The 22,231-nt window shown below is 40.9% G+C and overlaps 1 protein-coding gene across 1 annotated transcript; it reads right to left on the bottom strand.

Annotated features, from left to right (window-relative positions):
• Window positions 1-984: 984 nt before the first annotated feature.
• On the bottom strand, window positions 985-21,551 carry LOC135494073 (WD repeat-containing protein on Y chromosome-like). Its single transcript, XM_064781822.1, has 19 exons — window positions 21,166-21,551; window positions 20,255-20,780; window positions 11,799-11,930; window positions 9,632-9,925; window positions 8,957-9,138; window positions 8,743-8,835; window positions 8,428-8,545; window positions 8,196-8,265; window positions 7,742-7,994; window positions 7,464-7,569; window positions 6,887-7,141; window positions 6,446-6,687; window positions 5,976-6,244; window positions 5,521-5,672; window positions 3,686-3,830; window positions 3,418-3,546; window positions 2,822-3,000; window positions 2,251-2,369; window positions 985-1,848 (listed from the first exon to the last, which is right to left on the bottom strand). Exons 1-19 carry the CDS (start codon window positions 21,549-21,551, stop codon window positions 1,686-1,688), a joined length of 3,813 nt encoding a protein of 1,270 aa, XP_064637892.1. The 3' UTR covers window positions 985-1,685.
• Window positions 21,552-22,231: the final 680 nt, after the last annotated feature.

Raw genomic sequence — 22,231 nt, forward strand, 5'->3', positions numbered from 1 at the left:
ATGCCTACGTACGACAGTCATATCTGATTTCAAATCAAATCATCACCAAAAGCATGATGGACAGCAAACCAACAGCTGCTCTTGATGACCTGCATACCGGTTGACCAGGTGATGAATTATTGCTGTCTAGTCATTGAATATTGATTTCATAAGAATAACACCAGAATTACATAATCATAAAATGTGATCTCACTGTAAACCCGGCTAGGAACTGTTGCATATTCATATGAGCCGATGGTCTTGTAATTTTGTAGCCTACTACCCTTTCCGAGGGTCAAATAAAATATGACTTTGTTTTATTGAGTGGAAACTGCGGACAGGGTTCGAACTCAAGACTATTGGAGAAAAAAACCTCCAAAGTCTACTGAATCTTGGACAATTTTCATACGTCATCCCAATTAGACTTGCATTGGCCTGATTCTTGCCTATTTCGCCTGGTGTTAATTTGCCTTCTCCCATTTTGCCTTTTCCTTTTTTGTCTCTTTCTACTCTGCCTTATTCTCTCTTGCCTTTGCCTTTTTCGCCTTTTCTTATTTCGCCTTTTGCCGTTTTGCCCATTGACAGTTTAAGGTGAAAGGCTATAGAAACTAAGAACCCATTGAAATATCAAGTGGAATGTCTAACGAATGAGCAATTTGCAGATCAATATGCATGTGCAGAAACCAATAAACCATTAACATGATTAAGGCACATGGCTATAGAAACCATGAACCCACTGACAGTTCAAGGTCTTTGCTATATCCCAATTAGATTATGACAGTGTCTCTAGTATGGTTCATGGGTAGATGAGGGTGCATGTCATTGATGGATACTAGAATAGTCCTTGACTTGAATGAATACAGGCCAGATTTCTATTATTCTAAGGGGGTGTGGGGTAGCATGTGGTTTGTTGGTGCGTGTGCGTGTGTAGGCTATACAAAACAGCCATCTTTGTATGGCCCTTGACAAGCCTATGCTGTATCACAAAAAATACATAAGACATCATTATTATTAACTTAAAATGTGGTTTTATTCTGATCTCCTCTGAACTCACTACCAAAATATTTATGTACAAGTTGCAACAACTGACTAAAAAGGTGCACATTGTTAAATGCAATGTCACACTTGCGCGTTAAATTAGTTACTTACCACCATAATTGTGCTCCAATCACACAAACAGTGGTGCAATATTACTGTAAGTTTTATACACATACATATGAAGACTTCAGAGTTAAAATGCTCTGAAGCAATTCAAACATTTTGCACTTTTGAGCGCCTTGAGAAATGTTCCTCTATCTCAAAAGTAGAAACAGGTACTCTGTTTCATTGAATACAACTATAATTATGACAATGGATTGGACGGAAATCTAATAAATAAGCCTCACAAATCTGATGATGTATTCCTGTCACAGGCTCTTGAAATGATATCCGCAGAAGAGTGATATCATGTGAGCAGGTCACAGCTATTCAAACTGCTCATTTGTTAAGCGCTTTAGATTGTTTTGTGGCATTCTTCTCCGAAGTATGATATCACAGTTTTGCAGGGAAGACGATATTTGGCCGAGGTAAACTTTGACAAATAGCTACAATTTCGACTTTTGTGATCAAGATTGCCGGCACAAAAAAAAAACTGACATGTACTTGAGTGACCCTTGATACCAGTTCCAATTAACAAGGTACATATCATTACTGTGGACAGATTTCTCTCAATCGTCAAAATAGTCAAAGTTCAGTGGGTCATTCTTGTTCGCTCGTAGTTTAGGGGCCTCAAGTTCTGGCGTGTCTTCTAATTCGTAGCAGGTCAAGTACTGGTATTCACTCGGCCCTCCACGATCGATTCGGATTGGTTTGTTCTTCTCATGGCGCAACCTACAAGACATATAGTACAATTAAGTGGACATCTTCATACAGAAATGGACGTTTTCGTACATCCTTGGGCAAGGCACTTCCATTCCTTTTCTTTCCAGAGCTGAAGCTATTGCAGTCTCTTATGGAGGTCTGTCCTGCAACAAACAACCAAAGGAAGAGAGCTTTGGCTGGTATTGGATCAAGCCGCGAAAACAACACAGCCAATATTCAAGGTCTTCTTTACATCCAACACGCATTTGGACTGATGTATAGAGTCAAGAATACTGAAAATACTGTGTATTAGTTTAAATGTGGTTGACTTTTCCAAAGTAGAGAACACCTAGGCCAAAATTTCCAATGCCATCACATCCTAATTAGTATGGTAGTAATTGGTAGGTCATTGTTATCTTGTCATATTCTTACCTTTTTCCTGTGCCATGGTTAAACGGCTTCTCTTTGATCTGCTCAGCGATAGTTGCATCATCAACATAGAACGATGACCGCCCGTAGAATGTTGGTGTCAACGCCTGGGGTTTCTCCTGCTGAAACAAGGCAAATACATAATCACTGAAATCACTCATTTCATCAGACAAAACTCGATCAACCCCCGAGTGACTTAGGTCAGAGAACAAGCAAGTCTCATGAATTTCAAATTACAGTGACTTGTTTTCCTTTCCTCATTGCCCTGTGTCTATATCATGCTACAGGCATAAGGCAAGTTCCTTCCAAATTTGATGCCCATACCCAGCCTATGTGTTCACCTATTAGGCTTGCTCTGAAATCTTGAGCTGGTAATTTATTACACTTTGTCTTAGACAGTCAAGACCCTATACCTCAATCTCATAATCAAACCCATTGCCAGCTATCTTATGTTAAAATTTTAGCTGAGTGATGTAGGCTTCCATGCTGTCCAGTAAATATCGGGGCTTAAGGCCACAGGGACCATACGTAGTGAAGACCCCGAGAAGCAAGTGAGTCAAGGCAAAGACCGTACCTTCTCCTTCTCTTCTTCTGGTTCCTCTGACTCTCCACCTCGACTGTCACTCACTCTGTCGCTTAGGACAGGATGGGAGGGTAAACTCATGGGGTCGACCAGCACGTCGTACGGTACCATAGGGTGGATGAACGTCTCTGAGTCAAAGACGTCCCAGGGATCGGGCTGTCCAAATGTACCTTAAGAGAGGAAGCAATTTTATAAAGTTTTCTTAGCAACTTTGAATACATATAGGGCTAAGATCACATAGAGTGTCCTCTAGACAGCTAGATGTACCGAAAGGGTGATACTCAACACTCAAATATGAGCTGATGAGGTCATTTTCTCACAAATTACGTGCCGGGTATACCAGAGTTCTTAAATCATCCACAACGTGACACAGCTCGAACAGTACTTTGCAATATAACATCAACATGCCAGGTCATTTCAATTGGTCATTGGTCACAGCTTAGCTGGTCCTTCTCCTCATTCTCTAGTCAACCAGGCAAAACGTGGTCATTGGTGGGTTAGAATCTCAAGACAATACTTGTACCTTCCCAGTGATGTGAGATTCGTCATTCTCTTGACTTAAGTTATCAACAAGGCTGTTTACCTACCTACATACTCTCCGTCTAACGTCCACATCCTGACCGTACAATCGAGAGAAGCCGTCAGCATCATTTTATGTTCCTCGACCAGATCTATACAAGTAACGCTCTCAATGTGCCCTCGCCAAGTGAACAACACTGGAAGAGAAAATAACAGTACAATTTACCAACTTTTGAATTTTCGGTTTATAAACATGATAGCAGCAGTTGTTCACAGACCTTGATATCAGAGAGCTTGACAACTACTGAAAATGTCCAGGTTTTAGATTATACTTACATTCAGGTGGACTGTTCTCCGTGTGTTCCATAGCGTACATTCCTATATTCCAAACACAGATGAAGCCAAAGTTATCAGCGGTATACAACACTGTGTTCCTTTTGTTGACATCCATGGCAGTGATCATGCCGCCAATTTGTTGAGTCTGAAAATAACATTTTGGATTATTTCTCAGTATAACTTTCAGTCTAATTTACTGTGCCCATTTTTCTAAAGCTACCCTCACCGAAAAGCAGTGTGATATCAGTCAGGATTCAGTCAGGTTGCAGTGTTACCTCACATTTTTATGGCAGTGTTGAAATCAGTGGAAAGCAGTCATAGGGAGTGTTTTTCAGTCACGCGTTACCAAAGCATACAGTTATACAGCAATCAAAAATAGAGGTTAGGGAGTCATAAGCAGTGGTAAGACAGTCAAAATCAGTGGTAAGGCAGTCAAAAGCAGTGCTCATTTAAATATTTAGGCTGACTGATTTCCACTGCTTTTGACACTGAAAATGACTCCCCACTATGCATCATGCACAGGGCTGGCAGTGGGGTTCAGTGTTAATTTAAATATTTCGCAGCACACTGAATCCACACTGAAACACCACTGATTTTGACTGCCATTTCCAAAACCTCCTGGAGGGAGCAGTCATTTTCAGTGTTAATATGAATAATTTATTCAATGGCATGCAGACACGGATGCCGAGAGAGGTTTGGGGGACGTGACCCCCCTGCCGATGACAACCAAAGAAATTGTTCGAAAAAGCAAAAACTTCTAGCGAACTGTTACTTTTGCTGTCCTATTTTAGACGGTGTGTTTGCGTCCAATATGGCAGTGATGACGTCATTTGCACAAATAGAGGACATCGCCCTTGCATAATGACGTGACACAGTAAAAAGATGACAAATTCACGTCCTTGACCTACGTCATTGCAAACTTTGTCATAATGACAGTGGTCAGATGGGGTTACTAGACAATTGAAACAACACATGGCACATAGCTACTGTCAGTGATGTCAGGGATTGAAGCTAGATCAAATTGACGTCCAAATAAAGTAACTGCACGCGGCCTGTAGAATAATAATCTAACAGACTGATTGATGTGTATTGAGCTTACAGTGTATGCATACATTACAATTAACACCTATAGGGCCTACAGTAGATGCATGAAGATACATGCAGATATCTTGCAGTGTATGCATACATTACAACACCTATAGGGCCTACAGGCCCTTCTTGATTTGCTGAAAATACAACTTCAGTGTCTGTCTAGATTACCCTTTTTGCATTCATTTGGCTCCTTATGTGTTCCAATTCAAACTGACTAAAACTCCCCTCTTCTCATATTGAAATTCGGGTAAATATCGAGAAATATGAAGAGCTACCATGATTTCTTGAATGTTTGACTCTCAAATTCAAACTTACTAGCTTCCTGTCTCAGGTTGCACTATGGGTGATATTTAACACTGAATTTGACTGCAATTACCACTGCTTTACACTGCCATCAAGTCTTAATCTTAACAGTCATAAAGCAGTGGTTTTCAGTCATGTTGAAAATGCCACGGGTTTCGATCAGAGTTGGAGAAGTGGAAATCAGTGGTCTTTCAGTCATAGGCAGTGTTTTTGAAATACGTCGTTCATAATGATATGCAAGTGGCAGTGCTTTGCAGTGGTCTTTCAGTCAAAATCAGTGGTTTTAAAACATTAAGAAAAAATGATATGCCTAAGACAGTCATATGCAGTGGGGGTTTCTGTCAAAAGCAGTGTGATGCAGTCATTTTCAGTGCACTGCCTTTCGGTGAGGGTAAAGCAATCACGATAAGCTAAATAGAAATCATCATCGAAATACTCACTGCAAGGAACCTCCCTCGGACACAGCCACCTTGATAACAGTTCCAGAAGTGCACATGTCCCCGTGGTCCGCTGGCGACTAATGATGCGACATCCTTGTTGCTGCTGCGGGTCATCAGGAAGAGCAGCTTGTTTATACTCAAATCACCATCCACTGAAGACAAACAATGACGTTGATTCAATTTCGAATTACTGGTCAAGTGAGACAACCAAAGAATTGGAGTAAAGATCATATTCCTGATACATCAGTTGACTGAAACACCAAGAATGTCTTTTTCTTCTTCATTAGTTTCAATTTGAAGTAGGCCCATGTTCCTCAAAACTGACAGGTGTGCCCTTTTTTCAGCAAAAACTGCTGTGCCCTTTTGAAATGAATTTCAAGGCCTGGACCGTGAACTTTCTCCACAGACCTAATGACGGCCAACTGTAATACACAAGGAAAAGAAAAGAAACTTACAAGATTCATCCTCATAGCCCTCTGGAACGTCCGCTACCATATGGCAGAAGATATGTCCAGAGACGAGATTCCACACGATAACTTCGCCGTCGTAACTTGACGTGGCCAGCAGGTTCGGCGGACACTGAGCGACCGAGAGTATGTCCTCCTTGTGTCCGTTCTGGTCGTCACCCCACTTTGGCATCGGGTGCTGGATGTGGTGGATGGTGCCCTCAAGGGAGTCAGGGTAGATGTTGATCTTCTTGTCCCAGCCAACGCTTATCACATATCTAAAATTGGGAGGACACAGAAAATTTTAATCCAGAAATCTTTCATGATCTATGAGATTTCCTTCATATCATCTTTGTTGGGCCTAACAGACTATTGAATCGCAATCATCTAATTCAGTTGAAAAATTTGACTGGTTACCATCTTGAAGCTTCAAGGGTTAAATTTACACAATTCTGATGTGCTCAGCAGGTCAGTCTTACCTATTCTTATTCAGCTCAACATATGTTATGGAGCAGATCTCTTCATTGCCGTGTTCTTTTGTCATGGTCCGTAAGCAGTGTCCATTGTTGTAGTTCCATATTCGAAGGCAGCCATCTCTACCGCCTGTGATCAGACGTCTGCCTGTGTTGTCGAAGGTCATGCACGTGATGGCAGAATCACCATGGGCATCTCCGTAGTCAAATATAGCATTACCAGATTCAAAGTCCCAAACTTTGACTGCCTGAAGAAGAAAAAAGCGATTTTTAAAAAACCTCTAAAGAGAGTCATGCGTGGATGATGAACACAAACGTCTCATTCTATCTGTGGGCTTCTATAGTTTGACCCACAGTTTACTTCCAAACAACTTGGAGATGCTCCTTCTTGGTTGTAAATGGAAACTGCAGCACTACATACAAGTAATAATCCCAAAATCAACCTACCGAACCATCTGAACACGTGATGACTTGCTTAAAGCTTGGATTGTATTTGCAGCAGTGGATGGGTTCCTTGTGAGTGATGGGGATGTCCGCATGCAGCGTTGGACGGAGTCTCTGGCTGACCAACGCCATGGTATCCGTCGCTACCGCTAGACCTTTGGCGACGTTTGAATAGAAGCACGCTTGGAGGTCGCCGCGGATTTTGTGTCCCTTTGGTCGGATCGTCAGGAGAATGTTGTGATCCGAGATGTCCCAAACCTGAAATGTCGAAGAATTTTAGAAGACGTCCTGTAAAAGGTTTTCATAACAGCTGGAGGGAATAACAAGAGATAATTTCATCTAATCTTTGGGAACAGATGAATTCTCTCGAATAACTTCCGAAAAAAAGTCATCAAACTTTTCTAAGCTGACACTGCATCATCTTGACAACATAATGCAGTTACCGGTGACTAATTTTGCTCTCTCTCATCTAATCTTAGAGACAATGCCACTGGCCCTTGGTAAATCTATCTCGCCACTACATGCTGTGTCAATTTTGGTGCAATAATTCCTTCAGCGGAAATGGCGGACTGAGTCTTACCTTGATACACCTGTCTGTTGAAACACTGTACACCCTGTTCTCCTCCTCGGCTATCTTCAGGTAACAGATGGGGGCATTGTGACCCCGCAACGTCCCGGTTGGTTTCCTGAAATACAAAAAAAGAAGTGACTGACATGTCAACACGAATAGATTGAAATATGTATCTGCAAGACTGCACGACATCAAGTTTGAAAACACTCCGATTGTTATTTTTCTACCCTCACCTTAAGTAATCAATTATCTGTTGTCGGACGGATCAAACATCAGGTGATACTTACGCACAAACATACGGATTCCATATCCGGAGAATACGATCCATTCCTCCGGTCACAATCACGTTTTTACTCTTGGAGAAATCAAACGTCTTGACGCCCTTGTAGATCTTGAACACGGTCTGGTCGGCATCAAGACGGTGTCGCATCTGCGTATATGAGTAGTTCAATTTATTTGTTTTTGCCTTCTCGTGGTTGGAGCTGGGGTCTTTGATTTCCTTGAGCTGTTGTTCTACGTGTGTGCTGCCTACTGTGGAACCTGAGGTAAAGAAGGCAAAAGATATTTGAGCTGTTTTTCAAGAAACTCCGGTTTTTAAAAGTATGTTAGCAAAATCGAAGAAAATGCAGTGATTCAAGGAAGCATGTGGATTTGGCACTCCAAGCGAACAAACGCACATGGATGTCTGTCTGTCATCAATATGCAAATATTGATACTGTCATGAGTCTAAATATTACTCACCTATCACTAGCGCTGTGGAAGCATGGTTGGAGCATGATATGACTTGTCGAATGTTATCATAATACTTCAACTGAAATAACAACAATATGATATTGAATCTCTTTATTTATACATCACATTCTGAATGGAACATCATGGAATCACGCTGTCACATTGTGTGAGGATCTGCATACACACATTCAGAGTAGTTCCCAATATTCGATTCATGAATATTTTAAGTGTCTATAATTACCTCTTGCACCCAGTCGTCATGCACCTTCCATCGAATAAATTTACAAACTGACGAATTCGCAACGTGTTCGATGCCAACATTGGCTATTCCGTCTTGCTTTGGCATCTTTTTCCATGTTCTGTAACAAAATGAAGACACTTTTGTCACTGCTATTAAATGAATAATCCATCGCAACTGGTGAATTCAAATTTTAAAAGGGTTAATTCAAATTTTAAAAGGGCATGGCATGCCATACACGGTCATCTGTAGTTCATAGGGGAATATGTCCATGATCCGCTATGCACATCGCCTGCAGCGAAAGTACTTTATACATACCTCAGGCACTCTCCAGCTGAATGAATGACGAGGATGTTCACACAACCCGTACTGTCTCCGTACAGAATCATACATTCGTCATACCCTGTTGAGCTGAAGAAGAAATTGTTGAATGTCAATACTGTCTTCAGTGTCATGAAAACTTTTCGTTTTGGATAGCTTTATGAATATTTCTCACAGTATTTTAGGTCATGTGTGTGCGGAGTGAACTTACCAGTAGTCTAGTTTTAATGGCACAGTTTCAAGTCCGCTTATTTGACAATATGGTTCAAAGGAAGACAGTTCAAAGAATTGGATTTCTCGATCTCCCGTCCCGACAATAAATTTGTTGTATTGGTTCATTATCACAAAGTCTGTAATCCACTTCTGTTTCTGTCTTGCACTCATCTCAGCAGTCTGAAAATTAAATAGTATCGTTCAGTTTTATATAGAGGTGAGAAGCACATAAAAGTAGTGACATCAACACTAGCAGTGCACCATAGGCAATGTCAAGCTCTTGTCTGATATCGCGGTATAAGAGCGAGTTGAGCATTATGGATTTTCTCTGGTAGCCATAGCTTCAGTATAAAACTATAATGACAGTCGTCCAATATTGTCTACTGAGCTATCGATCTTGCAGAAGTCAGAATATAAGAAGCAAATCAAAGCAGTGACATCAACACTAGCAGTGCACCATAGGCAATGTCAAACTCTTTTCTGATATCGCGGTATAAGAGCGAGTTGAGCATTATGGATTTTCTCTGGTAGCCATAGCTTCAGTAAACTATAATGACAGTCGTCCAATATTGTCTACTGAGCTATCGATCTTGCAGAAGTCAGAATATTGATATCTCATATGCTCGTAAACTTTTATATGATATTCCTTAAAATAAAAGAATTCATGACATACCACAACAGTTCTTGTTCTCTTGATATCTAGCAGACTGGACCAAAACGACACCATGCCGTCTTTGCTACACGCTATGAAGTGTCCATCCGATGTGTCCGTTATTCTTAGCACAGGTTCGCGGTGAGGTATCTGTTCTATCTTGGCCGGTAGGTGGAAGAGCACCTCCTTGGCTCGGAGATACGAGTCTTCTTTCTCCGCATACTCCAGCTGCATGTAGGTGCAGAATTCATCCCATGTGATCTGGCCCTCGGACGACCAGTCAATCTTCTGGAACAGGGCATCAATTTGTGCAATCTGAAAGAAGAAACTTCTTGATGACTCCTCAAGTAAACACTCAAGTCTTGGATGATGGCAGAATGCACTAATAAACTCGGATGACCTAAAAATGCAGGGCAAGAGACAGTGGGAGAACCACATTTTATTATTTTTGCGCTAAAATCTGCACAAGGGCTCAGTAAAAGCAAGCGCAAAAGAAAGATTTTAAATGGCAGCTAGCTACAACTATAATCGCTTCTATGTGCCACAAAAGGACCTCTCGTGTCCTGGAGAAAACCTGCTGGGTCTAATACTGACTCACAGATTGCTGCGACTTGTGATGACCACAGCAAACAAGCAATTATTGTCGCATGCGATACAGATCGGTTGTTTGCAGGGCCCTTGCAACCTGACCTCAGTATGTTCCTGAATGGTGACTAGGACTCCCTGGAAAATATCTTCTATTAACCTAACACCAGTTTAGTTATTACTTGGTCCTTCCCATAAAATCAAGTGCGGCTACCACCAGAGTTTCCTCTTATGTAATGTATAAAGCTAGATTTAGGTTACGCATTCAACTTCTACCCTGGTTTTGTGTGCACCTCTTCCACATCAGTGTAGATAAAAGGACCGATTCCTCCAGAGCGGTTTCGCCAAAAAAACCAGGCGGCAACCACTTCAGTTTGCTATTCACGCTTTTGAAATTTTGTCAAGGTGGCAAACTATGGCAGTTTCACACTCTAGTGGAATCAGGCCTTTCAGAACAGCGAGTGATTATAAGAATATAGTAAGTAACATGAACAGCGAGTGATTATAAGAATATAGTAAGTAACATGAAAAGAAAACCTTAAAAAGAAGAGCATGAACAATAAAAGAAACCTTGTTGTCACCTAAATAAGATGTTTTTAAAGACACCAACCTGCGCCAAAGTACATTTCTGAAGTCCCAGGAGAGAAAATAATGAAATTATCTCACATCGGAGTAAATTGGTCATATTCAGTTTGCAGTTCAACAGTTTTAAAATTTGAAATCTGTACCATTTTGAGAATGAGAACCAAAGAAGCCTGCTTACATTCTCATTGAAGCCAACAGTATGCAGAACCTGCTGAAGAGAGTGCTTTGACACATCAAAGGTGGCCCCAGATTTACATCTCTTGGTCCTGTTCGGTGTTGATAAAGTCGACGGTGAAAATATCACTAATCGAGGACCCCAAGCCTTCACAAGGATGGCTAAGGAAGCAGCCGCCATGTCACAGAAAACTATTCAACAGTTTTGTAATCCTTTATAATGAAGACTACCGCTATCCACACTCCCTGTCCAGTCAAAGATAGATGTACTGGTCTTATCTTGATCACAATGGTAAACTTCCTAAATTAACATGTTTTCCCAGCTTTTAATGGACCATGATAGCTGTTAGCGAAGGATTTTTTCACATCAGTGAGATTTTATTTGAATTGTGATAACTTCTTTTCTCATGATTTTTAATCAGGCAAAAACCCCTGCAGCTAGAACTATTTCTTCAGATGACTTATTTTTATCGCTATTCGACGGCTTCGTCCGTGACAATACTTACATGTGTTGTTATGTTACAAATGCTTATTCAAGCAGTAAATATATCAAATTCTTGACAAAAGTATAAGACCGCAGGAGTTCCTCATCAAAAGAAGTTGAACTGGTTAATTAAGCTAACTATCTTTATGCTCGGAAGACATGACAAGACCTTTGAAAATTGTTTTGGACAGTATTGTATTGCGACAAAAAACAGATCAATTCAAAATGGTCCGATTAAAATCGAGGTTGATATAATGCGGATGATCTTATAATGAACCCTTGTGATCTTGTCCAAGACACTTTACTTCATTAAACTGTGGAGAGAGAGTACAGGGTCTCCCGATATAATGACGTACTAACCTTTCCTCCTGTAACATGGAGCTTCAGTCGCAACAAGTCTTTGAACTCGTCCAGGTTGAGGCTGCCATACTGAGCTTGTTCAAATGCACCTTTTAGTTCTTCAAGGGTTTCAATATTAATCTTTTCTTCTATCTGAAAAATTTGAACAGTTAAAACTCAGTGTCAACCCTGAAAAGTCGTTTTAGATTCTAAAGCTTTTCTCCAGGTAAATCATAAGTAAATGGCCAGGACGTTCTTCATCGCAGATTCTGAAAATAAATAAGAGAATTGTGATCACACAAGATCACTTTTGATGAGAAAAGATCAGATGTATTGTATGTGATCAGAAAACTAAGTCAAGATCAGAAAAATTTCCCGATTGCTTTTGCCTAGGATTTTAAGTTCTAGCCAAAATGCTCAACCCTTAAGGAACTGAACCTTGAGCGTATCAGCATGACCTTACCTCAAGCGTCACACCAGTCGTCCTCAGCACCCATCTTGCTTCAACTGAGTCTAATTGATCAGACCTACTGACCAAATGACCCCCATGACCACCACCGTACACAATATTCCCTGCAGAACGTTGTGAAGATGACCTTAAAACCCGCCCAGCGCTACGAAGACTCTGATCCACAATACTGCTCGTAGGAAGAGATACACTTCTCCTTCTCATTGCCATCGCAAACAGTCGTTTTTTCCCAATTTGGGGAACGTTAGCAAAATAGCATAATGACTTCCGAAACTGAGCTTCTTTGAGGCCCTCTACACTTGTCTCTAGGTTCTGATGATCTTGAAAATTCCTTTATGCACCACGAGCACCGGGAAAGGAACAGAATGACACAAGAAAGTACAAAGTTCTATCCGCCAGAAAAAAGTTAGATCCAACAACTTGATTGAATCTTTGCCATCCATCTACATCCACTGGCAGAAATGAGGTAACAAGCAGAAATGTTTCAACTTGGGCTAATGAAAGGGTCCAGCCACAGACTTGCAATATCTTTCAACAACCAGGTGCATTAAGTCATGCAAGTCATGGGGCGATACGATTGTATGTAAATTACACCAGGTATTGATCTACAATGAAACAATTTAATTCTGACACATGAAAACACCGACTTGCACTCATTACAGGTCAAGTACAGGCATTCCTGACTGATATCATCTAATGATGTTAGCCTGATTAAGGTTTGAATCACTCTCCAAGCAGATAATATCAAACTTACCCCTTCCTTCACAATTTCACTTCGAAACAATGCTTCAAAGAGACACTCTTCCAATGTCTGCAACTTTTCCATGGCAATGCAGATGGAGGAATTTGGCAACAACCGCACCTTCTGACTAAACGTAGGGCAACCTTGAAATGTAGATACCTTACGAAGTGGAAAGATACTGGACTGTGAAGAGATTTGGAACACAAATACATTTGCGAATCTCTTGGAATTCTTGTCTTGCCTGGGGAACATATAACTTGGACAGGATGATACTCTTGAGAATTGCCTCAGTGAGTTTGCACAATCCTTGACAATAGATGGAGAGAGAGAGAAGTCTAAAGGAACATGTCACCTTAACCAGAAACATTTGGCTAAACCTGTTTCGTGATCCGAGACAACTCGATAAGAAGCTCTTATAAAGAGAAACTTGACTCTAAAGCAGACGAAACTCAAGAGCCAAGTAATGGTGAAGGACCATCTCCAAAGTCTTTGTTGGACATTGTCACTGTGACTGTCTGTCAGGCAGTATAACTAGCCTCTCCGCTAAGAAATCGAAATCCGACTCCAGAAAATCAATGCTGCAGAAGATATAAACAGCCAATTCATGAGACTCGCAGAATACTCACCTTTTTTGCCACATTCCTTAATTTTTCCCCACGGTCATCATCACTGAGGGTGCTATCACTTGGACCTCTCAACTGATCAGGAAGCAGATGGACATAATCTTGGCTCAACCCCGCCTGCAGGGTGAGTACGCTACTCCTGTGACCCGAGACAGAAAACGGGGTGCTCAGATGTCCATTGGCCGTGGTTATCTGGCGATGCTGTGCGACACTATGAAAAGATGGTGATTTTTCTCCCAAGTTGGCCGTCTGACTACGAACTTGAGCAGACATGTCAAAATTCCGATTGTGCCCCACTACAAGAAATCTGACACTACACTATAGTCAGTACCGTACCAAGAAGTAAGAGGTTGAATATTCAATACTTCCAAAATAAAAATTGCATCCAAAAATTTTACATCCAAATTTCTATCCTATGTACAATCAGAGTATGAGTTGAGTATGAGTTGATCCAGAAGATATTCTACACCAGCAACAAGTTGATGCTTTTCCCTTGGATTCCGTGAAAATATTTCACAAGATCCTAGCATAGAAGAATCCAAATCTCTACTACGCCTGACAATAAAAGGAAAGCAGCCGCTTCCTTTACTCCAAGAGGTGTCAAGCACGGTGACCCGGACGACACAAAAACACCGCAGCGAAGTTGCTTAAGAAAACAATTGAGCCAATCAGCACATAAATCAACCTTGCGATCAACACGGCTGACAACAACGAAAAGAAAACCCATTCGGCAATTCCTATTCCAATGTTAATTCGAAAATAGCATGAGAACTCATGCACCCAGGAGCCTTTATCCATGTTTTCCTTTTTTAATCAACTCGAAATAGAAACTTAATAAACGAGAAACCGGCGCTGAAATTGTCATCACCCCTGTGCTGTATGGTTCCACCCACCATGAAGCCAAAATCCATTACACTTTCCACTTAAAGTCTTAGAAGGCAATAGATTTCTGTACACCGACTGTAGACAAAAGACAGCTATCTCAGTTCAAATCGAGATGAAGCACAATTTGTGGCAGACACTTCACCCCAACCTGGGCTCAGATTCTAACACACTATAGTGTACATCATTCACACAATGCCACTCTGATTTTCAGGAAACACAATTTTCTGAAATTTCAAATAAAGCAGACTTAGAATTCAATACACTTGTCCACAAAATGCACATAAAATGTGTCCCTTGTCGATATGAACCCTAATTTTACCCAAGATTTGTACAAGGAGATTTCTGATGGATTATTTATCACAAGTTATTATGCTATTTCAACGTCAGAGACAAACATGATTTTCATGAGACGACCAACAAAAGTGATGTTTACACTTTTTCCCGCAATTAGCAGATGCCAATTATCACATGACCGTGGAAGGAGTTGCTAGGGGACCAATAAATATTCGAAGGGGAAAGAGTTTGTCAGACCAATATTTGAATAATCCGAAGGAGGCTGTTGAGCTATCACTTATCAGCACAGGAAAGAATAACTTTACTAATTCTTGGTCAGTGCTGATCTCCAATGAGCTCCAACATTTGTAAGAGTTTGATGCCACTCTTTATACTATCCAAATTTTCAAGGATGACAGAGTACAGTCCTTCTTCTGATAGAGAATAATGTTCATAACATCATAGAACCCAAAATTCGCATCCAAGGGTCCAGGCCTAGTGATATGGATTATCTCTTGATGCAATGACTGACAATCCAGCCTCACCTGCCTAATTCAAAGTAAAGTGTCTTTACCAAAGGTCACAAGTGGAGTTGTCTGCTGCAGAGAGTATGGAACACCCACTCTTTTGGGATTTGTTATTTTGTCAAACTATATGCTTTTATCAAGGCTCTTTTCACACCATCCCTAGGTGCCACCTAGTGGTCAAATCCAAAACCTCAATATTACTGCACAAATGTTAAGGCCGAGTTAGCTCATGCTTCCAATAGGAGAATTACTTCAAATCACACAAAATTATGTTATTTCTGAAAGCCTTGGCCAAATATTTCATTTTAGTTATAGGGTACTGTATTTTTCTGTTAGCTCAGATTTTCGGTAACCAGTTCTAACCAGAAATGGATACAAAAAACAAAACCTTTCAGGCCTATAATAAACAGTGTATCGCCCAAATAATAAAACCCCAGTTGGTATTACCAGAGAAAACAACTTGGGGAGATTAACGTTTGAATATAAAGAAATAAACTCATTCGAAATGGTTTGCGAATATAAATGATATGGACACACCAATATCTTAGTGCCGTACAAAATCTTTTAGCCACCTTTCCCTCCGTAGTGAAGTGTTTGCTAAGGGCGGTTGCAGTCTACTGCTAACATTCAGAGCAACAAGAAGGTGCCAGGCTGGGCTTTGAACCAGTACAGCAAGATTACCACATTGCCTGTGGTTCGCAACACACGACAAGGCCAGGTGGCCGAGGATGAATGTGAAAGACCGATTGCAGCATAGTTCCTTATATCATTATCATAAAGACCTTCAAAAACACAGCAAGGGAATTTCACAATCCACGCTCTAGTAAAGAAAAGATGCTGGGAACAAGGTGATACAATAACTCTTACCGACCCCTTTCTCCTCGAAAACACAAGAGCAGCAGTGGTCCAAACATTGTCTTCAGAAGATTCTCGCACACCTCCCAAAAGTATATAGAACTTTACCATAGCCTTTGAAGCAATAGATATAGAAGATGGTTTATACTCCCTGACTTTTCTTCGTCTTCTTCTCAAGCGTTCAAGCACTCTGTCTTTCGTAGCATCAGTTTCATTTCCATCTTTATTTTCCAGAGCATCAGTTTGATTTCCGATTCTGTTTTCCAGAGCATCAGTTTGATTTCCGATTCTGTTTTCCAGAGCATCAGTTTGATTTCTATATTTGTTTTCCAGAGCATCAGTTTCATTTCCATCTTTGCTTTCCAGGACATCAGTTTCATTTCCATCTCTGTTTTCCAGAGCATCAGTATGATTTCTGTCTTTGTTTTTAGCAACATCATTTTGATTTCTGTATTTGTTTTTAGGAATATAAATTTGATTTCCATCTTTGTTTTTTGGAGCATCATCTAAGTTTCTGTTGTTTAGATTTCTGTCATTTTCAGGAGCAAAATTTTGGAGCCGGTCTTTGTTTTCCGGAATTTTCTTTTTCTTTCCAATGCTTTTCGGAGCATGACTTTGACTGCTGTCTTTGGGTCCCTTTGACAACAAGGAAAATCGAACCCGTAGGCTTTGTCTTGGAGGCTGAGTCATCCTGAAGTTTGGGTAATGTTCAAGGTTGAGCTGGTACACGGAATGACAGAGACTTTGGGTTCAGAGTTGTTTTTAGGTGTGTGCATATCGATGTGGCTTTTAGTTACTGTTAGTGTCACACAAAAGTCATCATCGCCTACTGCTCGTAACATATATCCTCCATTTACCATATTATGTGAACAAATATATTCCAGTAGAGTAAATGTCATCGAACTTTAAAATCGACCACATTTTTCACAAAAATATTAACAAGAATCATAATTCCAATGTCCACTCCTGTCTCATCACACTGATTATACTGCGTCAAATTTTCCATTCGAAGCTTATAAATCCAACTTATTAAAGCAGCAAGGTGTTGCAGCAAGATAATGACATTAATGCACAGAAGTCCAGAGATAATTTTCAAAAGGTGCTGTATTCAATTTCATCAGCATTTATGACTTTAATCAAGCGAGTCCCTGGCAACCGTTGTAAACACGTTCAGAAATATTCTTGCTTGCCATAATTTGATGATAAGTCGGTAAATAGATGGACGGGCAGCTCAGAATGAAATAGTACTGTTGTCATCACGCATGCCAATTAAACCAATTATGTACAGCATTTACTGTTATGAAAATATCTTGACAGATGGACAGGTTTCGTGACTTCCAGAGTGATTACACATGACCCCCCCCCTGTGCATTAGTGAATGGCTGGAAGCACAAGACAATGACTTCAAATGGATATTTCATTTGTGACACAACCCCTCCCTGAACTCAACTGCAACAGATACTTACATTCAAAGGGCAGGGTGCCAAGTTCCAGTCCTCCTCGGGTACCCCACACAAGCAGTGAACCCTCTGCGGACCATCAAGTAGGTCCTCGTCCCCAAGACTGGACACTTGTCTACCAAGTCGTGCCAGCATATCGAGACAGGTGATCGGCAAGAATTGCATTGTGTCCGTGGTACTGGAACTCTTGCGGGAGTATAAGGAGACGGATGACCGTGAGAGGAATGGCCCCCTTGTACTGGTAGAAGGGGCCGAGTCATTTTTGTAACTTGGGGACCCATGTGTACTGGCTTCCATGGCTCTTATGTAGTTTTCCAAGAGATCTGTCAAGGTCAGTAATCAACAGAGATTGTGTCAATTCTGTAGATGGTGAATTACACTTGGCTCGAAATAAGCCATCTATTCCATTTGCCAGAATAATGCGACATCCTTTTCGTCTTGCTGGATGGTGAAACTGTTGAAAATTAGAAGCTAGTTCCAAGTTCCCAGATACCAAATGAATTGACCTTCCAAAGAAATGAGTCAAACTGAAGGATTAAGGAGTGATAAACTATTCCTTTTGAAAATGAAATCTTACATCAAATACATGTAATAAGACACAAGTTTATTCCTGTTTTTAATGATGTAAGTAACATCAAATAAGACAAAATACATCCATGTTCGAAACAAACTTGCAACTTTCATGAAGAAGGCAAAAGGAACGATTGGAAAACTGCTTCAACACAAAAGAAGATCCCTCCTCTGAGGCCGGGTAGTGAGTAGGCCTACATCTAGTCTTGATCATGAGGCTGAATCCGTTACACAAAATATCCGTTCAGCGTTCAGGATTGCATCCAAAACCATGGAAACAATAATCTAAAAGCTGATGCAGCCATTTTGAATCAATTGTCACATCAAAAGCTAGGCCTGGGGGTGACAATGATAAAAAGGCACAGTATAATGCGATTGCAAATATTCTACGCCATCACGATGCTACATGAAGTGTCAAGTGTGACTGAAGCCTGTCAACATCAGAAGCATGTGAAGTTCCGATTGTGACACACGAGACTTTTTGTAAAAGTACTAGTACTATTATTTTTACTAGACTGACATTTTTAGTTTTCAAGATGAAGTTTTCCAGCCATTATCCCCTCCGGATTGAAATGATATACTCCCCTTCCATTAGACACATGACATGCACGCAAGTTTTCTTTTCTCTTCACATATAAAATCATTCAACTGAAAATATTTCAAATATTGAAAAAATAAAGGCCCGAGGTGAGACAATACCTTTAGGCATGACGAACCAAGGTCTAAAATTTCAAGAGCTGCCGCCAACTGGGATGAAATACCATCAGCAGTGTGGAATGGGTTGTTCTTGCCCTGAGCCTTGGGAAATATCAAGGAAATATTTCTGTTTGAGATGTTGCACTTTTGGCATTCTGATATTGGTAGGGTACATGTAATAGCATCTTGACCACCAAGGTTTTGCTATGTTTAGAGGGAGTATAGACCATGAGGTTCAGGATCAATCATTTTGGCAGCATATTGGCAGCTTTTTGAACTTTATCTTGCCTGCCTAGCTGCTGCCTATATTGTCCCTTTAAAGTGATATGTTTTTGGTTACATTCAATGCAGGTATAAAAGCGGAGAAAGTAACAGTGTTGGTCTTGGGTGGATGAAATGATTCACTGTAGAGCTGTGAGACTGAAAAAATTGAAAAATTTATGGATTGGGTAGAAAATATCATGCTGCATCCACTAAAAAAAAGCAAATTGTCTAGTTCAAGGCTTAAATGGCTCTTAAACAGGTGGCCTTACTTACAGAGGCGTATGGCTAGCTATTTGGTCTCGGGGGGGGGGGGGGGGGGGATTTGAATATTTGAAAATGTTCTTGCCACCCCTCCCGCTTGCTACGCCCATGCCACATACTTATACAGTTATTTTTTTTAACTGGAATTAATAGTCGTCTCTTAATAAGTCACAAATTTCCATTCATTTAGTTTAACATGCATCAGCATGGCCATTACACATTAGCATTAATAGCTTAGCTGCTAATGTTCTATTCAATGTCAGTATATTGAACTCACGAATGTGATTTTATTATGTGGATCGATGAAGCACATAATGGATAAGCGTACACATTGTAGAGCTTTCGTCTGACAAGCACGCACGTGTATCTAGGAAGTGACCTCGTTGCTACAACAACGCCGAGATTTTTCTACGGTGGCCTAGTTAGGAATTTTAGGCCAATTATTTACCCGAACGACTACACCAAAGTACATCGTTCAGACCACTTCTCTTTCAAAGAATTTATTCCCAGTAGTGTAACATTATTATTTGGAACCAAAAACACCTATATCGTGCTTCAAACAGGTGTGTTATGGTGTCATTTGCTGGCTCAAAAGAGATAATTGATTTTCCGTCGAACATTAATGTTCGTGCGTATTTCGCGACCTGTCAATTAGTAACTTTAGATTGTGCTCGTTCAAGTTTCGCACAACCAAAACAAACTTTCAAATGGTGCAAAAAAGTCGAAAATGAGCAAGATTGGCCAAAATAGTATTATGATCAATAGAAATGATCGTTTCCTTAAAAATCAAAGAGTTGTTATAAAATAATTGCCAACCAAAACGGAGAAATAAGATGTTGAAACGAAGCGTACCTTCGACTTGAGAACTGTCCCCGTTGGAATCGGCGGTGCGATTCCTCTGACGGCTGTCTCTGTGTCTGCGATCCCTGCGACCGTTGACAGCGTATTCCTCCTCTGTCTGGTCGTCTCCTGGACCTTAGGAAATCCCCTGGGCCCAGCATGTGTCACTGGTCGCTGCGACAGGTTGGCCTTTTCGCTGGGAAGTCCACCAGTACTGAGGACAGCTGTCGTCGGTCGTCCCACATCATACAAAGTTGTGGTGTAAAACTTCGGATGGCTCTGCAACTTCGCCGCAGCTGAACTGGGGCGAATTTTCTTTTTGGTCGGCTTCGGGATATCTCTTGCTCCTGCCGGCATCATGAGTGGTCTATGTAGCCGTGGAGCCTGCGGACGATCGTGCCGTTTTATAGTCTCCAATAAAAGTTTCTCACTGTTCGTCGCCTTCGATCGTCGTAGCCCTGGCGAAACACTCGAACTTAAATACGGCGACCGACGAAAGAATCGTTTAGCGAGTTGTTCGTAGATGTCACTGTCGTCGCTAGGCGGGAGAGAGTAAACATTTAAAACCCATAGCACGTGGTGAAAGGATCGTGAAAAGAGGAGACTTTAGGATTGATATCCGCCGCCGGTGGCATGATGCGAGGTGGGATATGAAGGTGTGAGTCTGACATACAAACTTTACAACATCCTTCATATCGTCACCAAATAAAATGTCGTCACCTCAAAAAATAAAGACCCAAGCCATATTTTTGCCAAATTGATATTTTTGCCTGAGTCAGCTCTTCATCGGCAGATTTATGATAAAGCAATGGCACCCAGAATCATGTATTAACTAATGTAGTACCGGCATATTTAGTAACTCTGCAGTGTTACTGCGATTTTCTAAGCTAAAGGAGTAAAGAAACTGCGTTTTTACTGATTACCTCTTACTCGTACATGTACTGTCTATCTCAAGATCCTCTTCATCTGACTCATCGTCACATACTATGCTCCTAACCAGTGGGACAGAGGCAATGCGAATGACACTGGTATTATTAACCTCCCGACCAAGACTCGATACCAAGCTGGCGGCTTCGAGGACACACTCCTCCTCTGTCCGTGAGTGTGAGCCATTGCTTCCCTTTAGTTCCAAAGAATCCAAATCCAAGAACTCGTCCTTCGGATCTGACTGTCGACGGAGCTTCTGCATCACATCTTGAACCGTGGACATTGTTTGGTAGGTCGGGAGACACAGGTTGTTCCCACTGGACCTCCGTCCTGTTCTTTTCTCGGACTGGGGGCGAACCTTCCATGGATTTTCTGAAGTCATCCTCTTTTTGTTTGTCTTGGGTGAAAGAATTTCAAAAACCAATACTGGGCATAATTCTAACGGTCACACAATTATTAAGCTGCAAAATAGACATAGTAGATTAACATTCAAAGCTTAATTGCTGGGCACGTAGGCCTAACCGATGTTACAATACATTTGATTCCCCAAAAATGTATAGTTATGACGTTATGTATAGTTATGTATGGGGGGCGGGGGGGGGGGGGGAGTCTTGGACAGGAGTCTTGAAAGAACATGCATGTCATTATGTACCGTAAGCAAGATTGCATGATTGATCCATGACAATGCATATCATGATCAATCAATGATTGAATGAATAATGATGAAAATTACATACATCATGCATGACGGAGATTTTTGTTGCATTTTATGCCCTTTTTGTGGTTACCTTATGTCTCGAAAATGCTATACCAACAAGGTGATCTTAGTATTTGCATGTAGATTTAGCAAAGTGAATAAAAATTATTGAAATTAAGCCATAAGTGACACTATTCATGCTATTAAACAGAAAATTTAGAAAATAGCAGACACTTTTTTTCTTGACGATTCCTCAGTAGCCGTGACTTTTTTCTTCAACGTTGAACCTGACGAATTCCGCTCTTACCGGGCGGCCGAAAGTTTAAAATCGGCGTCTTCATGATCACAGGCAGCGGAAAACTGAC

This window comes from Lineus longissimus, chromosome 9 (assembly GCF_910592395.1).
Source record: "Lineus longissimus chromosome 9, tnLinLong1.2, whole genome shotgun sequence".
Classification (NCBI taxonomy): domain Eukaryota; kingdom Metazoa; phylum Nemertea; class Pilidiophora; order Heteronemertea; family Lineidae; genus Lineus; species Lineus longissimus.

Bases quoted from the DNA above. Each gene is read 5' to 3' on its own strand.
- LOC135494073 (XM_064781822.1), bottom strand. From the start codon at position 21,551: ATGACTTCAGAAAATCCATGGAAGGTTCGCCCCCAGTCCGAGAAAAGA. The intron at 7,142-7,463 runs GTAAGACTCAGT...TCGACATTTCAG, and splicing joins CAACAGACAGGTGTATCAAG to GTTTGGGACATCTCGGATCA. The intron at 6,245-6,445 runs GTAAGACTGACC...TCCCAATTTTAG, and splicing joins GTTGAGCTGAATAAGAATAG to ATATGTGATAAGCGTTGGCT.